General features: G+C 46.5%; 1 protein-coding gene across 2 annotated transcripts in view; it reads left to right on the forward strand.

Moving 5' to 3' along the window:
* UXS1 (UDP-glucuronate decarboxylase 1) overlaps nt 1-21,985 on the forward strand; it is a 93,125-nt gene that overhangs the window by 55,285 nt on the left and 15,855 nt on the right. For both annotated transcript variants that reach the window (XM_025992369.2, XM_025992370.2), the window contains exons 7-10: nt 3,759-3,863; nt 6,804-6,863; nt 9,728-9,849; nt 19,737-19,856. In XM_025992369.2, coding sequence (XP_025848154.1) covers nt 3,759-3,863; nt 6,804-6,863; nt 9,728-9,849; nt 19,737-19,856 — 407 coding nt within the window. The remainder of the gene's footprint in view (nt 1-3,758; nt 3,864-6,803; nt 6,864-9,727; nt 9,850-19,736; nt 19,857-21,985) is intronic.

Raw genomic sequence — 21,985 nt, forward strand, 5'->3', positions numbered from 1 at the left:
ACCACTGACCTACCTTCTGTCTCTGAGTTTGACAACTCTAGGTACCTCGTATAAGTGGAATCCTACAGGATTTGTCTTTTTGTGACTCGATTGTTTCACTTTAAGGTAATATCCTCAAAGTACATCTTTGTTCTATTGTAGTATGTGACAATTTTTTTCATTTTAAGGTTGAATAGTATTTCACTGCGTGTATGTGTATACACTATTTTTGTCTATCTGTTCATTTGTCCATGGACACTTGAGTTGCTTCCACCGCATGGCTATTGTGGATAGTGCTGCTGTGAACATGGGTGTGCAAATATCTCTTTGAGACCTGCATTCAGGGTCTCAGAAGTGGGATTCTTGCTCTTTTATCCTCAATAATACCTGTTAGTTTTGGTTTTCTTTTTTTTTTTTTTTAATAGTAGCCATCCTAATGGGTGTGAAGTGATACCTTACCTCATTATGATTTTGATTTACATTTCTCTAATGGTTAGTGATGTTGAACTTCTTTTCATGTACTTGTTGGCAATTTGTGTGTCATCTTTGGAAAAATTATTCAAGTGTTTTGCCATTTTTTTGAGTTATTTGAGCCTATTGTTGATTTATAGGAACTCTTTATATATTCTGGATATTAACACCTTATCATATATATGACTTGTACATATTTTCTCCTATTGTGTAGTTTGTCCTTTTAATGGTGATTGTGTCCTTTGATATTGTCAGAAAAGTTTTTAAAGTTGATGTGATGCCATTTTTCTATTTTTGCTTCTGTTGCCTTTGCTTTGGGGTCATATCCAAGAAATCTTTGCCAAATCCAACGCCCTGCAGCTTTTTCCCTGTTTTCTTCTAAGAGTTTTATTGTTTTAGGTGTTAGGTTTAGGTCTTTTGTCCATTTTAAGTTAATTTTTGTATGTAGTGTAAGACAAGGATACAACTTTATTCTTCTGTGTATAGATACTCATTTTCCGGGGATCCCTGGGTGGCTCAGCGGTTTAGCGCCTGCCTTTGGCCCAGGGCGCGATCCTGGAGTCTGGGATCGAGTCCCGTGTCGGGCTCCCGGCATGGAGCCTGCTTCTCCCTCCTCCCATGTCTCTGCCTCCCTCTCTCTCTCTCTATCATGAATAAATAAATAAATCAGTCTTTAAAAAAAAAAAATACTCATTTTCCCAGCACTGTTTGTTAAAGAGATTGTCCTTTCTTCACTGAGTGGCTTGGTATCCTGTCGAAGATCACTGAACTGTGTACACAAGGATTTATTTCTAGACTCCATATCCTGTTCCATTGGTCTCTGTGTCTGTCTTTATGCCAGTAACACACTGCTTTGATTACTGTAGCTTTGTATTGTTTTGAAATCAGGAAATGTAAGTCTTCCCACTTTGTTCTTTTTCAAAATTGTTTTGGCTAGTCAGGGTCCCTTGAAATTCCATATGGATTTCAGGATGATTTTTTTTTTTCTGTTTCTGTAAAAATCACTGTTGAGATTTTGATAAGAGATGGTATTACAGAAGTATTTTTAAAATAAGAAGACTTCTTTAAAAATCTCATCAGAAATTTGCTGGAAGTCTTAGCAAAAGGGAAGCCTCACAAATAAATATCCAGCAGATGAGACCTACAGTCTTATACATGTTGTTCTTGCCTCCCTTGAAATATGGTCATGGTATAGGAGAAACACATCATTTACCAGAATGTTCTGTGAGCCTGCGTAGTAACTAGAACCCCTTTCCAAAGATACTACCTCCATATAACCATCTGCTTCCCTTTCTCCTCATCTTGGTGGTACTTGTGTATTGAGCCTCCCACATGTGCTTGGGCTTGAAAGACTGAGATAATTAGGGTGAATTGAATGGAGACCAAGCTCACAGTCTAGAATATCATGCTCTTGTACGGAGCCACCACTTTCGCCCTTTGTTGGAAGATAAGAAACTTGTTCAGCTCTCACCCCTGGTGGGAGATCATGTTCCAGAGTAACCCCAGCCCCCAGAAGGCACTGCAGTGATTCCCATGCCATCCTGGGCATGACCGGAGATTTTCAGCATGGGACAGCTGGTGAATGGATGTGGGTGGGGAGGTAGGGCACTTTCTGGTGGGAGGGGATATTTTCTGAAAAAGTTGTTTTGGAGAATTTACCATGAGGACTGTTTTTCCCAGTTTATCTTTTGCCTGTCATTTCTGAAACCTAGCCCCTAATTTGCTGTTACCTAAAAGAGAGCAGTGGTCCCTGGATGGGAAGAGGGTGGGAGACCAGGGGAGTACCTGTGGGCCCTCTTATATGGGTGCTGAAGCCATGTACAGGGAGGATTCTTGTTGGCAGGGGTGTTTCAGACCACCTGTTTCTTGGCTTGCTGTGATGGTGGTGATGTTTTCTCTTGCTTGGAGCTGAAGTGGAATGGTGCAGCCCAGACTGGTCTATAGGGATGGCTTCCTAAACATGCTTATCCATCGCTGCTATTTCACAGGGAAATGTTGTTTCCCAGGGGCCTCTCTGTTGTGTGGCCAGTGCAACCCAAGAGAGCAAGGGTTGGGGGTGGCAATGTCACAGTGCATGCCTGTGCATGAGGGGAGTTGTGTAGAACCCACTCGTTTTGCCATTCATCGTTTTAAAAACCACCCTCCTTACTGCAGCTTTACTGATGGTAGTACCATATAGTGCTCAAAAAGCTCTAGGTTTGGATTTATATTAAACTGGGTTCAAATCCTGGCTTTGTCATTATTTTAGCTGCTTCATCTGCAAGCTTCTTAATCTCTAGTGTAAAACAGGAATAACAGTACTTTACCCTCAAAATTATGATAATAATTATAATGTGTTTTCAGCTGCTTAGTGATTGGTGTCAAAATCTATGTTCTCAAATGCCTCCGGCTTAAAACTCAACAGTCTTCATTGTCAGTGCAAGTCCAGCCTGGTATTTAAAGTCTCGTACACTGTCACCATACCAAACTTGTCACTTAGACCTTTCAGAGCCTCAACAGAAATTTTGTCCTTTGTCCTCCATGGTTCACAGTACCCTTACTCCCAAGTAACCCGAGTGTGAATGAGCTCCTGGCCCATCTCTCTGTACAGGCAGGTCCACCTAGAGGCCAGACTCCTCACCTAGTCTCCTTCATCAGACCAGGATCCTCCAGAGCTGGTGATTTGTCACTGTATCTCCACCCTTGTCCTGTGTCCTTCCTGAAATAGGCATTTGATGACTGAAGTTTCATTATTAATGTTGGTTTCCAGTGTGTCAGGGGGTCATTTTTGTTTGTTTTCATTGACTGATTATTTATTGAGCCACTGAGCAGATGCTCAATAAATAATCAGTCAACGAAAACAAAAATGACCCTCCGACTGTCATCTCAGGGTCTGGTTTTATGTACACAAAATATGTGAAAACAAAGCAACAAAAGCATATTTTAGTGCTTTTATGTCAGATTGGTTTTACAAATCAGAAACCTCGTTTGCTTTAAATTAATATTCATGCTTAATTCAGTGTCTGAAAAATCAGTCTTCATTTTGATTTGCGAACTATATCTGGGATAGATCTCAAACAGTCAACTCTGTAATCAGATTTCCTCTCATTAGAGAACAGGCCTAGATAACCAGGCCCCCATGTATTTTTGTTGCAGACAATTAGACTTTGTTTAAAGTTCTAATTGCAAAAGCAAATTAGTTCTTATGAAGAATAAAACAGTAACAACTGGGACTTCAGTGAAAGATCATTCAGTGTGATTCTTAGGAGTTCAGAATGTTTCTCGTGTTTTCCTCCAGAATCACCTACTTCCATTTTTGTCTCCTTTAGTTGACCAGATATACCACCTGGCCTCCCCAGCCTCCCCTCCAAACTACATGTATAACCCCATCAAGACCCTGAAGACCAATACGATCGGGACATTAAACATGCTGGGTAAGTTGTCCTTTCCTTATTTTGCAGCTGTTGCTAGGGATACGCCAGACAATTCCAAGCATAGGTCATTGAAGTTCTGTTAAGAGTTTGATCTTGGTCTTTAGATCTTGGTCTCCTTCATTCCCTGTTCGTGCTCTTTCAGAGTGACCTTATGAGCCATCAGTTGTCACAGGGGAACACAGCCATCATAGTAACCAGTCTGCATTCCTCAGTTAAATTCCCAGGAGGAGTGACCACCCAACACTGTGACCACACATCCTTTGCTCACTTTCCCCTCACACCTGGTGTGTGTGCCTCTGGGCTAGAAGAGGCACTGGTGACTCTGATCCGAGGTTGGGTTGGTGTGAACTACACACACGGGGGTTTCTGGAGCACTCCTGGGAGGAGCAGGAGACCGGCATACCTGACGGGGTTGTCCAAGCTGAATGTCCGAGTCTAGACTGAACTGCAGTATTCACTTTGGAAGTGAAAGGTGATGGCATGAGCACTGTTAAAAGTGGCCACCCATGCACGTTCACAAACAAGACCCCTTAGATTTATAGCTGTGGGTGACATGTGCATATTAATGCTTGCATTAGAGACATCTGAAGTTTGACATGGGTTTCGAAAGCTAGGGGCTTGATTAGTTGCAAAATAGAAAAAAGGAACCACTTTTTAAAATGTCAAGTGAAAAATGGTTTTAATTTTGGGAACATTTAAAACAGCTTCTATAAATGGATTTGGGAAACACAGCACTAAATTTTAATTGAGGAAGCACAGAGACAGGGGATTGAAAGGGCAGCCGGAGATTGGTTTTCGAATCTCTCAGACTAAACACTCTAGGGGGTCAAGCTCTGTGTGAAGTAAAATGATTCATTCTTCTAGTCTAGAAAGGGCATTTGTTCTCTTTGTTGCAACCCCTGCCCTGGCCGCCAGACAAAACAGAGTCCCCATTTCTGCTCAGAGGTAAGACATTGGTAGAGCTGCTTCCTACCCATTCCTGCCACCTGCCCACACACACTCTCTGCTTCCCCAGCCACCTCCTTTGTACCTGAGCTAGATGCAGCAGAGGAAAAGCCTCTAAGTCAGATGTTTATAATGATAATGAATACTAATCACTGTGCCCAGGACACCTTCCTGTCCTCAGATAAGGATCATCTCAGGCTCTTCTGCTGGGGAACTTGGTGTTTCCTGCAGGAGGTGACATACAGTCCTGGGCACCAGTCATACCAGTGAGGAAGGGACCCTTCCAGAAGGGAGGTACCAGTGAAGTGTTAGGTGGAGAGGACTCTTGAGCCATGGCCCAAGTCTTGAAGTCTGGAAGTCTTGAAGAGGAATGGTAAACTGCTTTCCAGGGCTACAGGGACAAAAAGCTGAAATGGGCAGGGGGCGGGGCAGGGAGGTTACGGGGAGTTGCTAGGCCACAAAGACCCAAGTAAGACTTCTTATGCTGAATGGAGAGAAGTGCTGTCTTTACTCATTTTGCACTTGAGATAAGATGCAACGAACCCCACCTGGCCCCTTCCCAGTGGGACTTTTCCCTCGCTGTGCCTCCCTATTTCTCTGGGCCCGTGCTCGGCTTCTTCAAGATGAGACTCCTTTGTCCAGTCTGCATAAACCAGGCACTGGAGCAGTGCCCATGGGCTCCCCTGGCTCCCCTGCTGAGGGGTCCATGTGACGATGGAGATGCTTCATGTCCTGAGTGTATCCATGTCACTGTCTTGCTTGTGACATCATACTCTAATTTTGCAGGGTTTTACTGTTGAGGGAATTCGGTAAAGGGTTCACAGGATCCCTCTCTGTTAGTTTGTATGACTGCATTTGAATCTACAGTTACTTCAAAAGTTGACCATAAAAAACACCTCAGGATCCTTCCTTTTGAAACTAGAGCTACTATGGGATAAAGTACAAAGCCTATAAATTCCATGTCCTGCTCTGTCCTGTGTTGCATTGCATCGTGGCATTGGCACAGACGATTTCTAGTTCCTTACTGTTCTGCAGCCCTGTTCTCTTGCTCTTGATGCACATTTTCACTCTTCATGGCTCCCTGCTTCCTTCCTCCTGGTGCTACCTCACCCACACCCCTGGGGCCCCTCATGCTAGGGCATTTCTAGTCACCCAGCTTCCGTAGAAGTGCCTACAGCTTGTGTGTGCCCACCCAGCTCCTTCCCCAGCACTTCACGGGTGCCTTGCTGGACCTCTGCCCCAAGCACAGCGCTAGCACAGCCAGCCCTTGGGCCTGGTGGCATCTGTGCATGGAGGCACCGTGGGGGAGTACCTTCAGGTTAACTGAAGGGCAAGAGTTTCTTTGCCTTAGGGCTGTGAGCCTCTGATGAACTGCTTAACATTGGGAATCTGAGAGTGTCTGGAGGACTTTCATACTTTCATGACCACCGTAGAGCCTGATGTTCTAGGCTGTTCTACCTGTGGGGGGATTTATACAGGAAATGGTTCAGAGCTGGTCACAGGAATGTGGCAGCTCACTTTGGAGAAGCAGAGCATTGAAGGAGACAGGAGAATGGGGTGGAGGGGCCCAGCCAGGGAGACTGCCTCGGGTACACACACAGTGACACATGGTGTGTTGAGGAGGTGGCAGCTGGACCATTTGTGGGGAGGATAGTGCAAGTGAAGGTGCAAACAGCCTTGGCTTCTGCCTACCAGCAGTAACCCCAAGCCCGCACCTTCCCAAACTCACAGATTCTCCATTTGGCCCTGCCTCCATTTAGCAGTATCTGACTAAATACTGTGTGTCTGACGGTTCATTTGTATTTTTCTTACTGCTCTTGTTTTTATTTTGGTTTCAACGTAGATGCGCTATGAGCCGATGGTTCACAGTGCACAAATGATCAGATATGATTGATGCTAAAAAATGACATAAATTGGCTACACACATGTGCATATGTAATCTCCCTGTTGCCGTGTAGCCGACTACCTCTCTGATCAGATGTTTGCTTTCTGTAGGACTGGCAAAACGAGTTGGCGCTCGCCTGCTGCTGGCTTCCACCTCAGAGGTGTATGGAGGTGAGTAGCCGGACTCCCACAGGGGCACTTGCTCTGGGCCCAGGGGACTGTATTAGGTGAAGAAGAAGTCAAAAATGAGTCGGGATTCCATTGTAAGAAGTCCCAGCCTACTGTCTCTGTTCGTGTGCAAGGCAGCAGAGAGGCCTACCATCTGAGCCCTCTGTGGTCTGCTCTCGGGGCTGAACCCCTCTTCCTCCTGCCCCAGAACGCTCTCAGAGGACTGTGTTCCTGTCACCTTTCCAGGAAGGCCCTACCACTTACGAACCCACAAGAGTGTTTTTTCCATTCAGCTCTGAAAGGACCCTGGAAATCTTTCATCAGGGATTTCTCTTGCCAGTCTAGCTGGTGCAGGTCATTCTTGGGTGTTAGCAGCAGGAGCAGTGAGCATGACCCACTGGGAACTCGGAGGTTGGCCTTTGCTCACTTGGTGAAGAGATAGGTGCTGATTGCCTCACCTGTTATACAATGATTTCTGGAAGAATCTTAAGTAGATAGTGCCAGAAAACTCTTGAGCCTGTTTTATCAACTTTCACCACCCTTGAGGCCTGTTAAGGAAGCCAGCGTTCGGAGCAGGGTGAAGGCTGCATGTTCAGTGCACGCTGATTAACATTTGGTGCTCAGCCAGCTGGTGTGGGGTTGTGGAGAACTGTGTAGTTGAAGCAACAGAAGCGAGGCTCTGACATGGTGTAATCTGTCTACTGCACATTACTATTTGGGATGGAAAAATGAGGAAGTGAAGGGGCAGAATAGGAAGAGGTGGTTTGTTTTTTTTAAATAAGGGAACCAAGTGAAAAAAATAATTACAGAAACAAGGAAATTCTACTAACTGCATTTCTGTTCTTTGTACTCCCTGTGAAAAGGTAGAGAGCACCATCCACCTTGAATCTCGGCAGTTAAAAGGATCCACCCCCAACCCATTTACCACAATGCTTTTGGAGCAGGCATTGAGTAGACTTACGTTTCCCCTCCCTGTTGTTTCTGTAGCAAGACTTACAAGGGATCGGTAAATTTCCCTTTAGAGAGAAGATTCCCCTCGGCTTCCTCTGCTGGCTTCATGTGTCAGAAGAGGAGGGTGTTGATACAGTTCAAAGGGCTTTTTCTAAATGTCCCAAATATAAAAGTACTCTTCTCACTGGACCCCTTCTTCTCACAAGGACCCCTGTCCAATCATCTTCCTGCCACCTTCTTCATTATCTGCATGTCTGATGACAGCTTGTGTCCCTTAGGGTTCTTAAATAACATTGAGATGTGACAGTTCAGCTCCTGTGTTTGATCAGTGCAGTAAACTGACGCTTCATGGGGTGGGTGTTTGATGTCTTAGCCTCCAACATGCTGAGAAAGGGAGATTAATTGGAAATTAGTTTCAACTCCAGACCTTTTATAGCAACAACATGTGAGGATTTTGTAAAGCCTCGTCTTGAACCTCAGGCATCTGGACACCTCAGCCCAGGGTGCCCATTGAGAGGCAGACACACAAGTGTGCCCGATCTTCTCTTTCTTGCATTTGCCAAATTTATGATAGTCTCTTTGGAGTCTAGGTGGCCCAACTCTTGTCACATATCCCCAAAAAAGGTCTGCTATCAATTATCTGTTACATCTGTGTGAAATTAAGTCACTGGCTTTCTTCTCTCAGGGAGTATTTGCCATAGACCTCTTCTCTCATCCTGCAGTAAAACTGTACTCCCTTCTTAAGAGAATTTTAAACCACAGCAGTGGCTAGAGAGGTCTGGATCTTTGCCTTGATTTTGCCATGCTGTAGAAGGAGTGCCGGCCTCCTGAAGGGGGCCAGCCAGCTTGGGTGCCTGTGCATTCATGTGTTCGTCCTGCAAAGGTCCTATTGTTCCCATGAGCTTGAAGTCAGATTTTGGCTTTAAGATAAGCAAAAAGGGGCACCTGAGTGGCTTAGTTGATTAAGCATCTGCCTTCAGCTCAGGTCATGATCTTAGAGTCCTGGATCAAGCCCCCTACATTGGGTTCCCTGCTCCTCGGGCAGCCTGCTTCTCTCTCTCTGCTGCTTACCCCACTCTTTCTCTCTCTCTTTCAAACAAATAAAATCTTAAAAAAAAAAAAAAAAGATAAGCAAGAAATGAATTTATAATACAGAGTTCCTGTGTATTGTCCAGATTTCTTGGCAAAGATTTATACATTCTATACCATGACTGTATGTACCATATACATTAGGTATTAATTCACTTTCCAAAAATACATTTGTGTTAAAAAATAATTTGTTGGTAGAGTTCTTTAAATAATCAGTTCCCTTGGCACATCTTAAAATGTGATTGATTTACACGTCAGAAAAACAGGAATTGGGAAGTGTAAAATGTGTGCTAAAGGAACAAGCAGTCATTTGCCTGGCACTCCATCCTTCCACCCTACTCAGAAGGGGAAAGTAATAGTCTCACTGAGGTTCTCAAGTTTGTTCTCATCTTGTTGGCACATGGGAAAATCCTCCTGTTGCACAGAGATGCTCTTAAAATCATTTCAATAAGTACATGCTTTACTATAATTATGTATTTTGTAAATATAAAGTGGAGCCATATATCCCTTCACATAGACTACATTTAACCATATAGTCTGTATAATAAGTGTTAAGAACAATTTATGGAAGAGAAGGGACACTTGTAGTTGAGATACCTTGGTTTATTTTTTATCCCTGTAAAGTACTGTCCTTACTTAATATGAGAGATAAGAGCAGTGCATCCTTCTGAAACTTGGAGAATGGCCTGTGCCACGTTGATAGGTATCTCCCCATTTGTAAATGTTTACCTTGGTTTTTCTAGAGCAGCCTTGGACGTCATAAATACTCATTATTCAGAATGCGAATGACTGAATGAACACACGGTCTTCCTTTCCCATACTCCTAGATCCTGAAGTCCACCCTCAGAGTGAGGATTACTGGGGCCACGTGAACCCCATAGGACCGCGAGCCTGCTACGATGAAGGGAAGCGCGTTGCTGAGACCATGTGCTATGCCTACATGAAGCAGGTATCAAACCATGTTCTGGGGGTTGGGGTGTAGACATTCTGAACACCTGTTCCATCAAATGCAGAGCACCATACAGGAATGAAACACCATAATGAAGTTTGCCTGACAGTGGCCACTGGGGAAGCTTAGTTTTCTCACTACTGTAACTTCATAGTATTATCAGCAGCTTTTCCTCTGTATGTCCTTTTTTAAAAATGATTTTCTGGAGATAAATTCTTCAGTGTGGAGTGCTACCACATGGCTATGAATGGTACATTTCTCCATTGCTTGATTGCCTGCTAGCAGTTAGTAAAGGCCTCTGTTTTCCTGAAGCCTCCAAATCCAAAATATCTTTTTTAGTTTTCTTTGAGTTATTTAATAAGTATAAAAGTGAATTTGCTGTAATTTGAACCTTTTTAGGAATTGTTACTTATATTTATTTACTATTGTTTCCTGATCTCTTAATTATTCAATATTGCTGCACTGGGGGCTTCTCCCTTGGATGACGTCATGTGGCAGATCCATTCACCCATGTGTTAAGGCAGAAGGAGCCCACGAGACCGAGAGGTGGAGGGTCTGTGTTCCCACCCTGGCTCTGCCTCCTTGTGCCCTGGACTGTGACCTATCTGTCACAGCACTGTCTGTCTCCAGGCAAGGGCCCAGTCTAGTCCATCCTTTCCTCGGTTGCTGTCCCTGAATTTGGACCAGTTTTCTGACATCCTCACAGATGTACCCTCTGGTAAGGGGTGGTATGTGGGGGCAGATTGTTGCAGACTAGAGTCAGATGGTGTGGCCCATGCTCCCAGGACTTAGAGACTTGAGTGTCTGTTCCTGGGAACAGCATTCTGAGGCCAAGGGTCCCGCCTGCAGTTGAGCTCAGATGGCCATGTGCTTTTGCATAACAGAAGAGGTTTGTCAATGTGTCTGGCAGAGTATTCCTGAACACCTTTTTTTTTTCAGTGGAGAGTTGTCAGGAGCTTTTTTCCTCATATTTTTAATGAAATACTAACATTAAAGACTCATAGAATACTGTGCTGATAGAGGTATTTATTTATTCTCTTCTTTCTCAGCCAGGGGAAAAACTAATTGCTTTCTGAACTACTTTGGGCAATTGGCTTACATTATCCGTTTATCTTAAGAAACATAAATCAATTCTAGAAAAGACATCTTTATTCTTGAATCCAGAGTACCTTCACCCCACAATTTAAGATGGTCTCCCAGATACAAAGAACAACCTCTAGATGGGTATGTTGGTACTTGAGAAAACTAACCTGAGTGCTTAAAGGGTACATGTTACATTTTACTGCATAATAAGTATAAAGACTATTGAGTTTCTGGACTATTTTCTTGTATTTTCATTCTTGTGTTATGTTGTAAATGAGTCTGGTGAGTCTATAGGAGATACCTATTTTCTCAAGATGTGACCTTATGATAATTGTAGTAATAATATAGCCAGCATTTATTGAGCGCTGACTATATGCCAGGAACTGTGATACACATCCAGACACTAGCCAGGGTATTCATTTCAAACACAGACTAGCGCTGCATCTGTACATGTCATCAGGCTCATGAGCTCAGGAATATAACATCTAGATAAATCTGGATCTGTCAGCATTTACATTTCTGCCTACATAGGTCTTGGGAGGTTAATGGCATAGGTAGCATTGCTCTGAAAACTGTAAAGTCGTCTTCCCATTAGAAGCCCTTTGTGTATACAGTTGGTCTGTACCTGTGTCCCTAAGAGCCCTGATGAGAAGGACAGTCACTCATTTGAGTGATACCTCTACTATGGAATGTCCGGCATGTGCTTCACCCACAGGAGCCCCTAACAGATGATTATTGCATGGATGGAAAAGTCACATTGGTGGTCAAGTGAATAATGTGCTTCTCCCTGGGACACTGAGGGCTCTACTTGGTAGAGCCAAGTTCTACGTGTGGGAACAGTGTATGGATTACTTTCTCTCTTGGTACTAGGTTTGAGAAGACCTTGTGGAAGAAAAGCTCTGTGTTTTTGAGAAGCTTGGGGTCTTGGCTAATAGCACCCAGTAGTCAGTAGATTCATCTAGGCTCATTACGTTATTTAGCACACTTTTGCCCAAGGACTCTTGTCTGCCTGGGTGGGTGTTATGGTCACTGCTGCCTGAAATAGCACCTGCCTCTCGTTGCAAGTTGGGACTTGTGAGCTGTGTGATGCAACCACCTTCCCGTAGCACTGCTCCTGCTCCTTCAGGATGGCCATTAGGTCAGGAAGTGACTATGCCTCTGCCCCTGTGGGTGGTAAGATCATATCTGGTTCTGGTGGCTGCACAGCAGACAAATGAACATTATATCTCTTGATGTGAGGACAGTGTGGCCAAGGGCAGTGGGCTGGGACAGAGGTCACTGTGGCCCTTGCCGGAGTTCTGAGAGGCCTGTGAGGAAGGCACAGCATGGGTTTCCCACCGTCCCTCTCCTATTTGTCTTACAAATACTCTCGTCCCTTGCAAGGAGAGCCACAGGTCCAAGACCAGACCCCCTTGGGTTCTCTCTCCCTCCTTAGGATCCATGCTGAGAAGAAAGAAACATGGATGCACCCTGTAGTTCAGAGGTGTTTGTGTTCCTGCCCTGGGAAGCGTGGCCAGGAACATAAATTATGAGAACACAGAAGAGCAGGAAGGAAGAAATGTTACCCATAATCCTATCCAGAGAAAAAATAAGGATAGAACAAAGTAAAATAGATACCACCATGTGAAAATTGTAAAAGATGTAAACATTTAAGACATTAAAACAAATCTTTTACTCAGAATTTTATAGTAGTGATGAGAAAGAGTGGGTCAGAGCACCTCCTGCCCATATGGTTTTGGCCCCTCTGGGTACTACCTGGTCTGGGGGAGTTGGGGGTGGCCCTTTAGGGCATGGCCTGGTCTGTGGGAGTCAGGGGTGGCCTCTCTGGGTATGGCCTGGTCAGGGGGCATCCAGGGGTGGCCTGGTCTGGGGGAGTTGGGAGTGGCCCCTCTGGGTGTGGCCTGGTCTGAGAGAGTCAGGGATGGCCCCTGAGGGCATGGGCTGGTCTGTGGGAGTCAGAGGTGGCCCCTCTGGGTGTGGCCTGGTCTGGGAGAGTCGGAAGAGGCCCCTCAGGGAGCGGCCTGGTCTGGGGGAGTTGGGTGGCCTCTCTGGGCACAGCCTGGTCTGGGGGCATCGGGGGGTGGCCCCTCTGGGCACAGCCTGGTCTGGGGGAGTCAGAGGGTGGCCCTTGTGGGCTAGGAGTGCCTGGGGTGAGTTGGCCTCTCTTAGGGCTCAGCCTATAAGGCAGATTTGTTTAATCACACTTCATTCTCCTAACACCTTTGAGGTAGGGGGTGAATAGCCCATTTTACAGTTGGGAAAGTGGCTGCAAAACTTGTGTTTAGCTCCTTGGCCTGTAAGTAGAGTTTGAACCCACACCTGGCTGCCTGGCTGCTGATGGCCCTGCAGGGGGCATTGCAGGTGAGGAAGCTTGGCTCAGCAAAAGAAGATGCAGCTCCAAGTCCAAGGGCCTCCGTGCTCCGGTGAAGCACACACCCAGTGAGGACACCAGAGCCAGCAGTCCACACAGCTTTGCTCTGGAATTGCCTGCTGCTCCTTAGAGCAGTGTAGTTAGCCAGTAAGGGGCTGTGTTGTGACATGGTCCGTTCATAGTTCTAAATATTCAGACTTTCAGGATTGCATGGTAGATTCAAGACTTTAGGTGTACAATTTATGCTGTCTGTCTGGAGACATGAGAAAAGAATGACCAGAAAGAAGGGCAAACCATCATCCTTTGGCATATTTTTAATTCATTATTTTAATAACTTAAACTCTTTTTTTTTAAAGATTTTATTTATTCATGAGAGAAACAGAGAGAGAGAGAGAGAGAGGCAGAGACACAGGCGGAGGGAGAAGCAGGCCCTATGCAGGGAGCCCAACGTGGCACTTGATCCCGGGTCTCCAGGATCAAGCCCTGGGCTGAAGGTGGCACTAAACTGTGCTGCCCAAACTCTTATTTTTTTACATGACCCCTCCCTTCTTAAGTATATATTGTCACTTCATTGTGAAGACTGCATATGGTAGGCGGCTATGTCTTACTCTGAGTAAATCCAATGAATAAGGATTGAGAATATAGTCAAGGTAAATAGAGGTATAAATAATCTTTTTCTAAAGGTGTTAAAGATCTGTTCCTAAAGAACTTTTCTAAAGATCTAAAGAAAGATTTTTCTCTTTTCCAAAGGATTCTCAGAATAATGAGTTCATTTTCACATATGGAAATGCCCTAATGTATTGGAAATAGAACTTGATTTCCCAGAAAAATCTGTCCCACATACACATTTCAAAACACGTCCTTCAGGGAAAGAGAAGATGCAAGTCCTGTGAGTCTCCTTCCAGGAGGTGGAATGAGATGGAACCCAAAGAGGATTTTGACCTTTACAAAAACATGGGAAAAATGAAAATAGTGTTCAAAGTTTGTTCTGCATCCCAGAGGTGGTACTCACCCTGAGCCCCTTCCCCAGGAGCCACACTCAGCATCAACACTGGATGCCTGGGCTCTGACCTGTGTGGGAGCGTGTGAGCTTACTCTTGATTTATTCTATTCATGTTAGCAAGGTGTGTCCTTGGGTATCAGAAGAGCCTAAGAGAAGTTATTTTGGGGGGGTCTGAGAAAGCTCAAAAATTCATGGTAATTTCTTCTTTGTTTTACGTCATCCTGGCTTCTGTAGGGTTTCATAGGAATGCTCAAATACTGGGAGAAACCTGTCCTTTGAATTTGTCAGAGACGAATTAAAGTGTATTTTCTTTGTGCACTTGGATGCAGTGCTTTTGTAAATGTGGGGACTTTAAATGTGGGGACTTGTCTGCATGCTGTGGTTGGTGCTTGGTGTGCATTGGAGCTCACGACCCTGCACAGGTACGACTCTCTGGAGTCCATGGCCCACCAGCTGGGTCTGGGTCTGCAAAACAAGCCACCATTTGTAAAGCTGTAGATTGGCAGAGCAGAAAGGTAGCTCAGAAATCATCCAGTGGCCAAGTCCACTAGCCTTGAGGGTTTTATTCTCTGGCATCAGAAACTTTTAAGAAATTAGAGGGTTCAGATGTATATTTTAGTTAAAAAAAAAATTGAGGGCAGCCCGGGTGGCTCAGCAGTTTAGCACCGCCTTCGGCCCAGGGTGTGATCCTGGAGACCCAGGATCGAGTCCCTGCATGGAGCCTGCTTCTCCCTCTGCCTGTGTCTCTGCCTCTCTCTCTCTCCTCTCTCTGTTTCTCAGAAATAAATAAATAAAATATTTTTAAAAATAAATAATAATAATAAATTGATACTCGGGGGCACCAGGGTGGCTCAGTGGGTGAGCATCTGCCTTTGGCTCAGGTTATGATTCTGGGGTCCTGAGATTGAGTTCCGCATCAGGCTCCCTGCAGGGAGCCTGCTTCTCCAACTCTGCCTGTGGCTCTGCCTCTCTCTCTCTGTCTCTCATGATAAATAAAGAAAATATTTTTAAAAATAGATATTCAACAAGCAGCTAACAAATCAAATGTTTGAAGGTAGTGTTCACCCTTCGGTGTGAAGACCTGGGGCCTGGACTTGCCCACCATCATCTTGGCTCCTGGCTCTGCCGCTTGCTCACCAAGCCCTTCCCACATCTAGAAACAGAGTAGTATTTGCCCCCCTCCTGGCCTCACTGTGAGCATTGGCCTAACCTGCTGCACAGAGAACACTCTGGACTGATAGTTAAGGCCAAAGCAGGGCTATTGAGGGAGATTGGCAGGCAGACACATCACTGCTATCCCCTGACCTTGTATGGCCTTGTCCCTGTGCCACCATCAACAGTGAATTGCAGCTTCTTAGCACCTGGGAGAGTCATGCTCAGCAGGATTGCTCTGTGTTCTCTAATGGCCTCCATCCTCTTGTCAGGTAGGGGCAGACCTCATTAGGATGCATTTAGGAGAGGCCACAGGGGAATTACACGGTTCACTGTTTAGCATCTCATGACCCTGTTGCTTTTGTGATGTGCAAGCACTTCTCCCAGAAGCATGGGAAAAATCATGGAGGCTTCATAGAGCCAGGCCCGTGGTACCAGGAAGCACTTTGCTATTTCTCCCATCCTTGCCCTAGGTCCCCCTTCAGGGCAGGCTGCCTGTAGCATGGAGAGGGTGGCAGAGGAAAGCTCTTGGTCAGCAGCTGTTCCTCCCTACGCAGGGCTTCTGTGTTCCATCTTCTGGCGCCTGCCATCAGTGAAGATGGTGACTGTGATCCTGTGTTCAGTGGCTTGAGATAGTACTCACCAAGGAATGAGTGCATTTTAAAAAAGAGCTTTTGGGGGAGAGCCCATTTAATCCTGGCAACCTTTCTGTCCTCTGGAGATATTTGAGGAGGGAAGAGTGGTTTGTTCCTTCACTCTATCTCTGGGGTTACTGCTGGTTGATCAGACAGGCCTGCCTATCAAGCCACTCACCCCTCCCGGGCAGTAGACGTAGGGAAAGAGACATTCTGATGGCAGCTCACCCATGTTTATTGTAGCCTGGCCACTATTTGCAAAACCCAGTTATCAGAGCAAGCCACGTGCTCTTTCCCTGCTTGTGTTTATATATGCTCACTTGGCGTGGTGCCCTGAGCATTGCCTTCTCTAAAGTTTCTACTGGTTTTATATTGTTATGACTCAAACTTGGAGGAGTCGTCCTGATGTTTGATAAAAACTTCCTGACAGTTGGAATTATAAGTGAATGACTCTTGGTCCCCACCTGGGACAAAACTATGGACACTATGAAACCAGCCATTCTTTTTTTTTTTTTTTTTTTTTTAAGATTTTATTTATTTATTCATGAGAGACACAGAGAGAGAGGGGGCAGAGACAGAGACACAGACACAGGCAGAGGGAGAAGCAGGCTCATGCAGGGAGCCCGACATGGGACTCAGTCCCAGGTCTCCAGGATCACACCCTAGGCCGAAGGCGGTGCTAAACTGCTGAGCCACCTGGGCTGTCTGAAACCAGCCATTCTTAGTGACTGGGCAGTTCCTTGCCTGAATCACTGTTGTGTGTGTGCATGCACGCATGTGCGGAGACCCTGCCTTGTGCCATGGTGGAAGCTCAGGTGCACCGGTAGTCGGCAGGACCCTGTCCCTGGCAGGTGGAACGTTGAATGTGAGTTAAGAGTTTGTGCATGTGTTTGCTCATTGGTCCTTCAGAGCAGAGTCTCCCTGAAGAGGCATCATGGCCTGGTGGGCACCTTCTGGGTTTGCATTCAGGGAAGTAGGCTGTGGATCAGACACAGGCCTGAGATGGAGAGTAATTATACTTTCCTCCAACATGTGTATGTGAACACTCAACTGGACTGCCACCATAAACAGCTGTGTCAGTATCTGCTGAGGTCCGCCCTCCCACTTGGGGTCTTGGCAGGATCCCAGGGGATGAGGGCTGATGGACTGAGTTGGAGGTGGTCTTTGTGTCGTGATGAAGCAGAACACAAACTCCGGAAGATGCCAGCATGTGAGAAGAGAGCAGGTCTGAAGTTGAATGAGCCCTTGGATTTATATTTCTTTCATTTGAGTTTGAGACCTGGAGTTTCCAGAAAAGCATGGTGGCTATCCCAGCAAGTTTACCTGGTCAGAGGTATTATCCTGTAGCACCAAAGGTTACAGTTGAAATGGAAAATCAAAACAAACAGACCTGTGTAGGTGCTGGCCAGTTCCTGTCTGCAGAACACAGCTTCTATTAGGCTGTGTTCTGGAAGGTTATTCTCAAGGACAGAGAAGTCCAGAGGATGAAAGCATTTGATTTGTTGCAACCTTGCATAGCCCAGTGAGCTTCCCCCTGCTGGGTGTGTGGGTTTGACTTTTGTAAATTTGATGAGGTTTTTCCAGCCTTTTTCTAGAATAACTCCACATTCATTCACTTCTGATTCTTTCTTCATCTTACTAATTAAATGCAAGTTGATACCTTTTAAGTTCTTTTCTATTGAGATCAACATCTCTGCTGCTTTCTTCTCTACTCCCCATTTTGGAAATATTCCCTGGTTAGTTCAGTGGAGAAAAGAGTTGATTTATTTATGGACCTAGGATTATAGCTCGTACCTTAATCCTAAAACCCTGAGTAGCTGGTGTGGGCACTATAATGCATTGCTGGGAGGAACTAGCAAATATATAGCCCTCTGGTTTCTAGAAGTGAGCTGTGTGCTGAATGGATCCATGCTTCTCATGTGCTTCAAATCTCGGTGCACATAAAAACTGCTCCTGTTTGTCTAGTAACTGGTCCAGAGACGTGGGCAGAGGTGGCCAGCCCGGGGAGCTCCGGCCACAGAGAGGCCACATGCACCCCTGGGACACTGTACCTCCTTACCTCCCACTTGTCACACTGCTGGAGAAATCGGTGCTAAATCAGCCCCGTTAGTTGAGGGTCCTTTGGATCCCAACCTGTGCCAGACCTAAGGTGATAGAATTAGAAAGCCTTCTGGACAAGTAAAGACAACAGTAGCAACCCGTGCTTTTTGCTCACAGGCCCGTGCCAAGGGTTGTGTGGGGGATTGGCTTCCCTTAGTGCGCCCCTGTAAGGTGAGCACTGCCCCCTCGGGGTATAGTATGGCTGAGCGAGGTTAAGTGGAGGTGGACGGCACACAACTGCCCGCAGATGGTCTGAAGTCTAATGGGCAAAACAGGTGAGGAACACAGATGCTGTGAAAGTCCGCTAATTCATGGTGTGATAAAAACATTTAACTTTTTTAAAAAAGATTTTATTTATTTATTCATGAGAGACACAGAGAGAGAGGCAGAGACACAGGCAGAGGGAGAAGCAGGCTCCATGCAGGGAGCCCAACGTGGGACTCGGTCCCAGGACTCTGGGATCACACCGTGGGCTGAAGGCAGACCCTCAACCGCTGAGCCACCCAGGTGCCCCCAAAACTTTTAACTTTTGATTCATGAAGAAGCAGCCTGTGAAATTAATAGTTGCATGAGATAGATTTGAGAAGGCTCTTGGGGTTTAAAAATCACACTTGGTGGGCAGCCCGGGTGGCTCAGCGGTTTAGCGCCACCTTCAGCCCAGGGTCTGATGCTGGAGACCCGGGATCGAGTGACACGTCGGGCTCCCTGCATGGAGCCTGCTTCTCCCTCTGCCTGTGTCTCTGCCTCTCTCTCTCTCTCTCTCTCTCTCTCTCTCTCTCTCTCTGTGTCTCTCATGATAAATATATAATCTAAAAAATAAAAGTAGTAAGCACACTTTCCTAATTAAGTATTTGAAAATATACCTTTCCTGGTTACAAAAGTAATGCACACTTATTGTAACAAACAGAAAGATTTAAAAAACAAGAAAATGAACACCTGTAACCCCACCACATAGGGATAGCTGTTCTCAATAATGTTGGTACTAGTCTGTCCAGGCCTTGTAGCTAATAGTCTCTAGGGGGTTTCCTTCCGGAACAGACTGGTGGTGTAGGGCAGTGTGCCTGTTTATGGATGCGTGTGTGTCCCACCTTTTCCAGGATAAAGCGCTTGCTTGTTTTCCTTCATATCATTCATTGTCATTCTATGACATTTAAATCACCATTGAGCGATAAACTTGTGTGAAATACTATGTGAAGAAGATTATAAAAGAGTAGGCATAGCATGGCTCTATTTGGGAAATATACTTACTTACTGGGGAAGAAAGTATTCTGTAAATATTTTTACCCCTTGTACTGTTTGCTACCTCAGAGGTTCTCTGCCAGAAGGTCAATTCCAGTGGCCTGATGGCAGTGGAACTGGGGACACATTGGAGTTTGTTATAACTCTGTGCAGTCTTCAGACTTGTTAGTCAGTGTATTATAGAGACACAACCAGAAAGCCACTTTCACACAGGAGCGAAAAGCTGGACGTTTTCAGACTTGCTTTATGGGCCAGACACTGGAAACACAAAGCGAAATGCATCCCACATCCTCTTCTGTTCTAGGAAGGCGTTGAAGTGCGGGTGGCCAGAATCTTCAACACCTTTGGGCCACGCATGCACATGAATGACGGCCGGGTGGTCAGCAACTTCATCCTGCAGGCGCTGCAGGGCGAGCCACTCACGGTAGGTGCAGGCCTTGGGGTGGGGTGTCGCGGGTGAGGGTGTGGCAGAAGGAGCTGGCCATCTGCAAGCAAGCAACCAAGGAGCCGTGCCTCAGAGGATTACTTTCCCAAGGTTGCCCCTTTGCCTTGGGGACCCCCTGCTGCCCTTAGTAAGGAGGAGGAAAGTGTGGGGGCTCGAATCCAGAAGCATGAAGGAACCCTGGTGTCGTTACCTCTAGGCACACAGATAGCCTAGTGCGTGGGCTGCAGCCTGGTCCACACTGCGCAGTCTCAGAGTGTGTCCGCCTGCATGGCCTGTCTGCAAAGACCCCTCCAGATGTTGTCCCGGCCCACAGGCTATAACCAGGGCCATGTGTATTCTCGATGCCCCTCAGGGTTCCTGAGAAATGAAGTCTTAGTGGTTTCCTTAGTGATGTCCAGAAGCATGCCCTCTGCTGATCACACCCAACCTGGGAAGCTTCTGGAGCTCGATGGTCTAGGGTCAGTGGTTCAAGGGTGCAGTACCAGTGCCTGGGGCGTTAGGGTAGGCAGCTCATTCCACATGTGTCCCCACTGCCCCGTCACCTCCTCGAGGAAGAGTGGCCCTCAGTTGCTCTAGAGGGGTTTGCTGAATCAGTTCAGTTGGTTTTCTCTTTGGTTTAGCTGAATCCTTAGTGCTCTCTCTCTCTCCTCTGTCCTGCTCTTCTCATTCCTCCTCCTCCTGGCTGCCGTACGTCTCTGCTCTTCTAGCCCTGTCCACACATAGTGCTCCGCTGCTACAGCCTGGTGGTCTTGCCCTAAGAAGATCCAGAATCGGGCCCCATCCACCTCTCCTCCCATTGTTCCTGGTCCTCACTGCCCTGCACTCCCTGTTTATTGCCCTGGCCTCCTAGCGCTCATTCTCCCTGTCGGGAGAGCCTTTCAAGAAAAGTAGCAGCTCAGGGGCTTTCATCTGAGAGTGTGATGCACAGGCCTCGCCGTGTACCCCAGCTTTGCCCCTGCTGTTCTGCAAGCTCAGTCCCTTGCTCCCACCTGTCCCAGGAGCACATTCCTTCCGGGCATCTTCTTTTTCAGCCATCCTCTCACTGGGGGAGCGCTGGACCGTTTTACGTGAGATGACACCCAGCTACCCCTCTACCCGTCCCTACCTGTTGTTTTCACTGAACAGACTGAAGTATTATTTTTCCAGGCCTCAATTCCACCTCGAGTGTAAGCTCTTTGAAATCAGGAGCCGGTTCCTTTCATGGCTGTGTTCCCAGCTGCCAGAAGGGTGCCCGGTGCCTAGGCAGCCCATGATAAATGCTGGTCAAGCTAAGGATTGGGTTTACAGAGCCTGTTTGCTTTTGTGCTGAGCACAAGTGCCCTGTACCTTGTTCTGGAAGTAGCGATCGTAGTGTTACTGCCAGGCAAAACTGCCTCACATTCGCGTTCCCTTTCTGCCTGCTGTTTGCATTCCAAGAGCACCTGCATGGGGACCCCTTAGTCCAGCTGCCCTCAGGGACACTCCTGGAGCTTTTTTAGCCCCTGCCCTAACTCTCCTCACCCCTGAGATCAGAGCTGCTTTGTTTGCAGAGCAAACTGGTAAAAGCCTTCTGAGAAACAGTTTGAACGATTGCCTCCCAGGCAGCGGCTCGGGCCCAAGTGTCAGGTGAGAGAGAAGTCCCTGGCCCTCCCGAGGAAGCACCTGTTGTGGGCAGAGGTGATAACTCACATGCTGTTGCTTGGCCGCCAGGACTCTGGGGCCGGGGAGCAAGGTGGCTGGTGCCATGCCCGACGGCAGTGAGTCCAGCATGCAGCAGTTTGTCTTTTCTAGGCACTTCCAGTGGCAGGAGTCTTCAGGGAGGCCTTTCAGAAGTGTGTGGTCCCCTCATCCTGCAGGATTCTGTTTCCCTTCATCCTTTGCCATCCATTGAGACGACATCTGTTGTGTTTGTCAGAGGGCACTGTGGAGAGGTTCTGGAGGGGTTCATGGCTCTCCTTCCATCCCATCTTCGAGAACATTTTATTTATCAAGAGAGCAGAGTAAGGAGGCCCATCCATCCTTTCCTTTCCTACTCCATTTCCAACAAGTTCTTTCTAATACTGAAGGCCTCTTTTCGTGACCACTCGGTGTCTGGCCTTCCCTTTTCTGAGCTGCCTTACCACTTGCCT

This window comes from Vulpes vulpes, chromosome 16 (assembly GCF_048418805.1).
Source record: "Vulpes vulpes isolate BD-2025 chromosome 16, VulVul3, whole genome shotgun sequence".
Lineage (NCBI taxonomy): Eukaryota > Metazoa > Chordata > Mammalia > Carnivora > Canidae > Vulpes > Vulpes vulpes.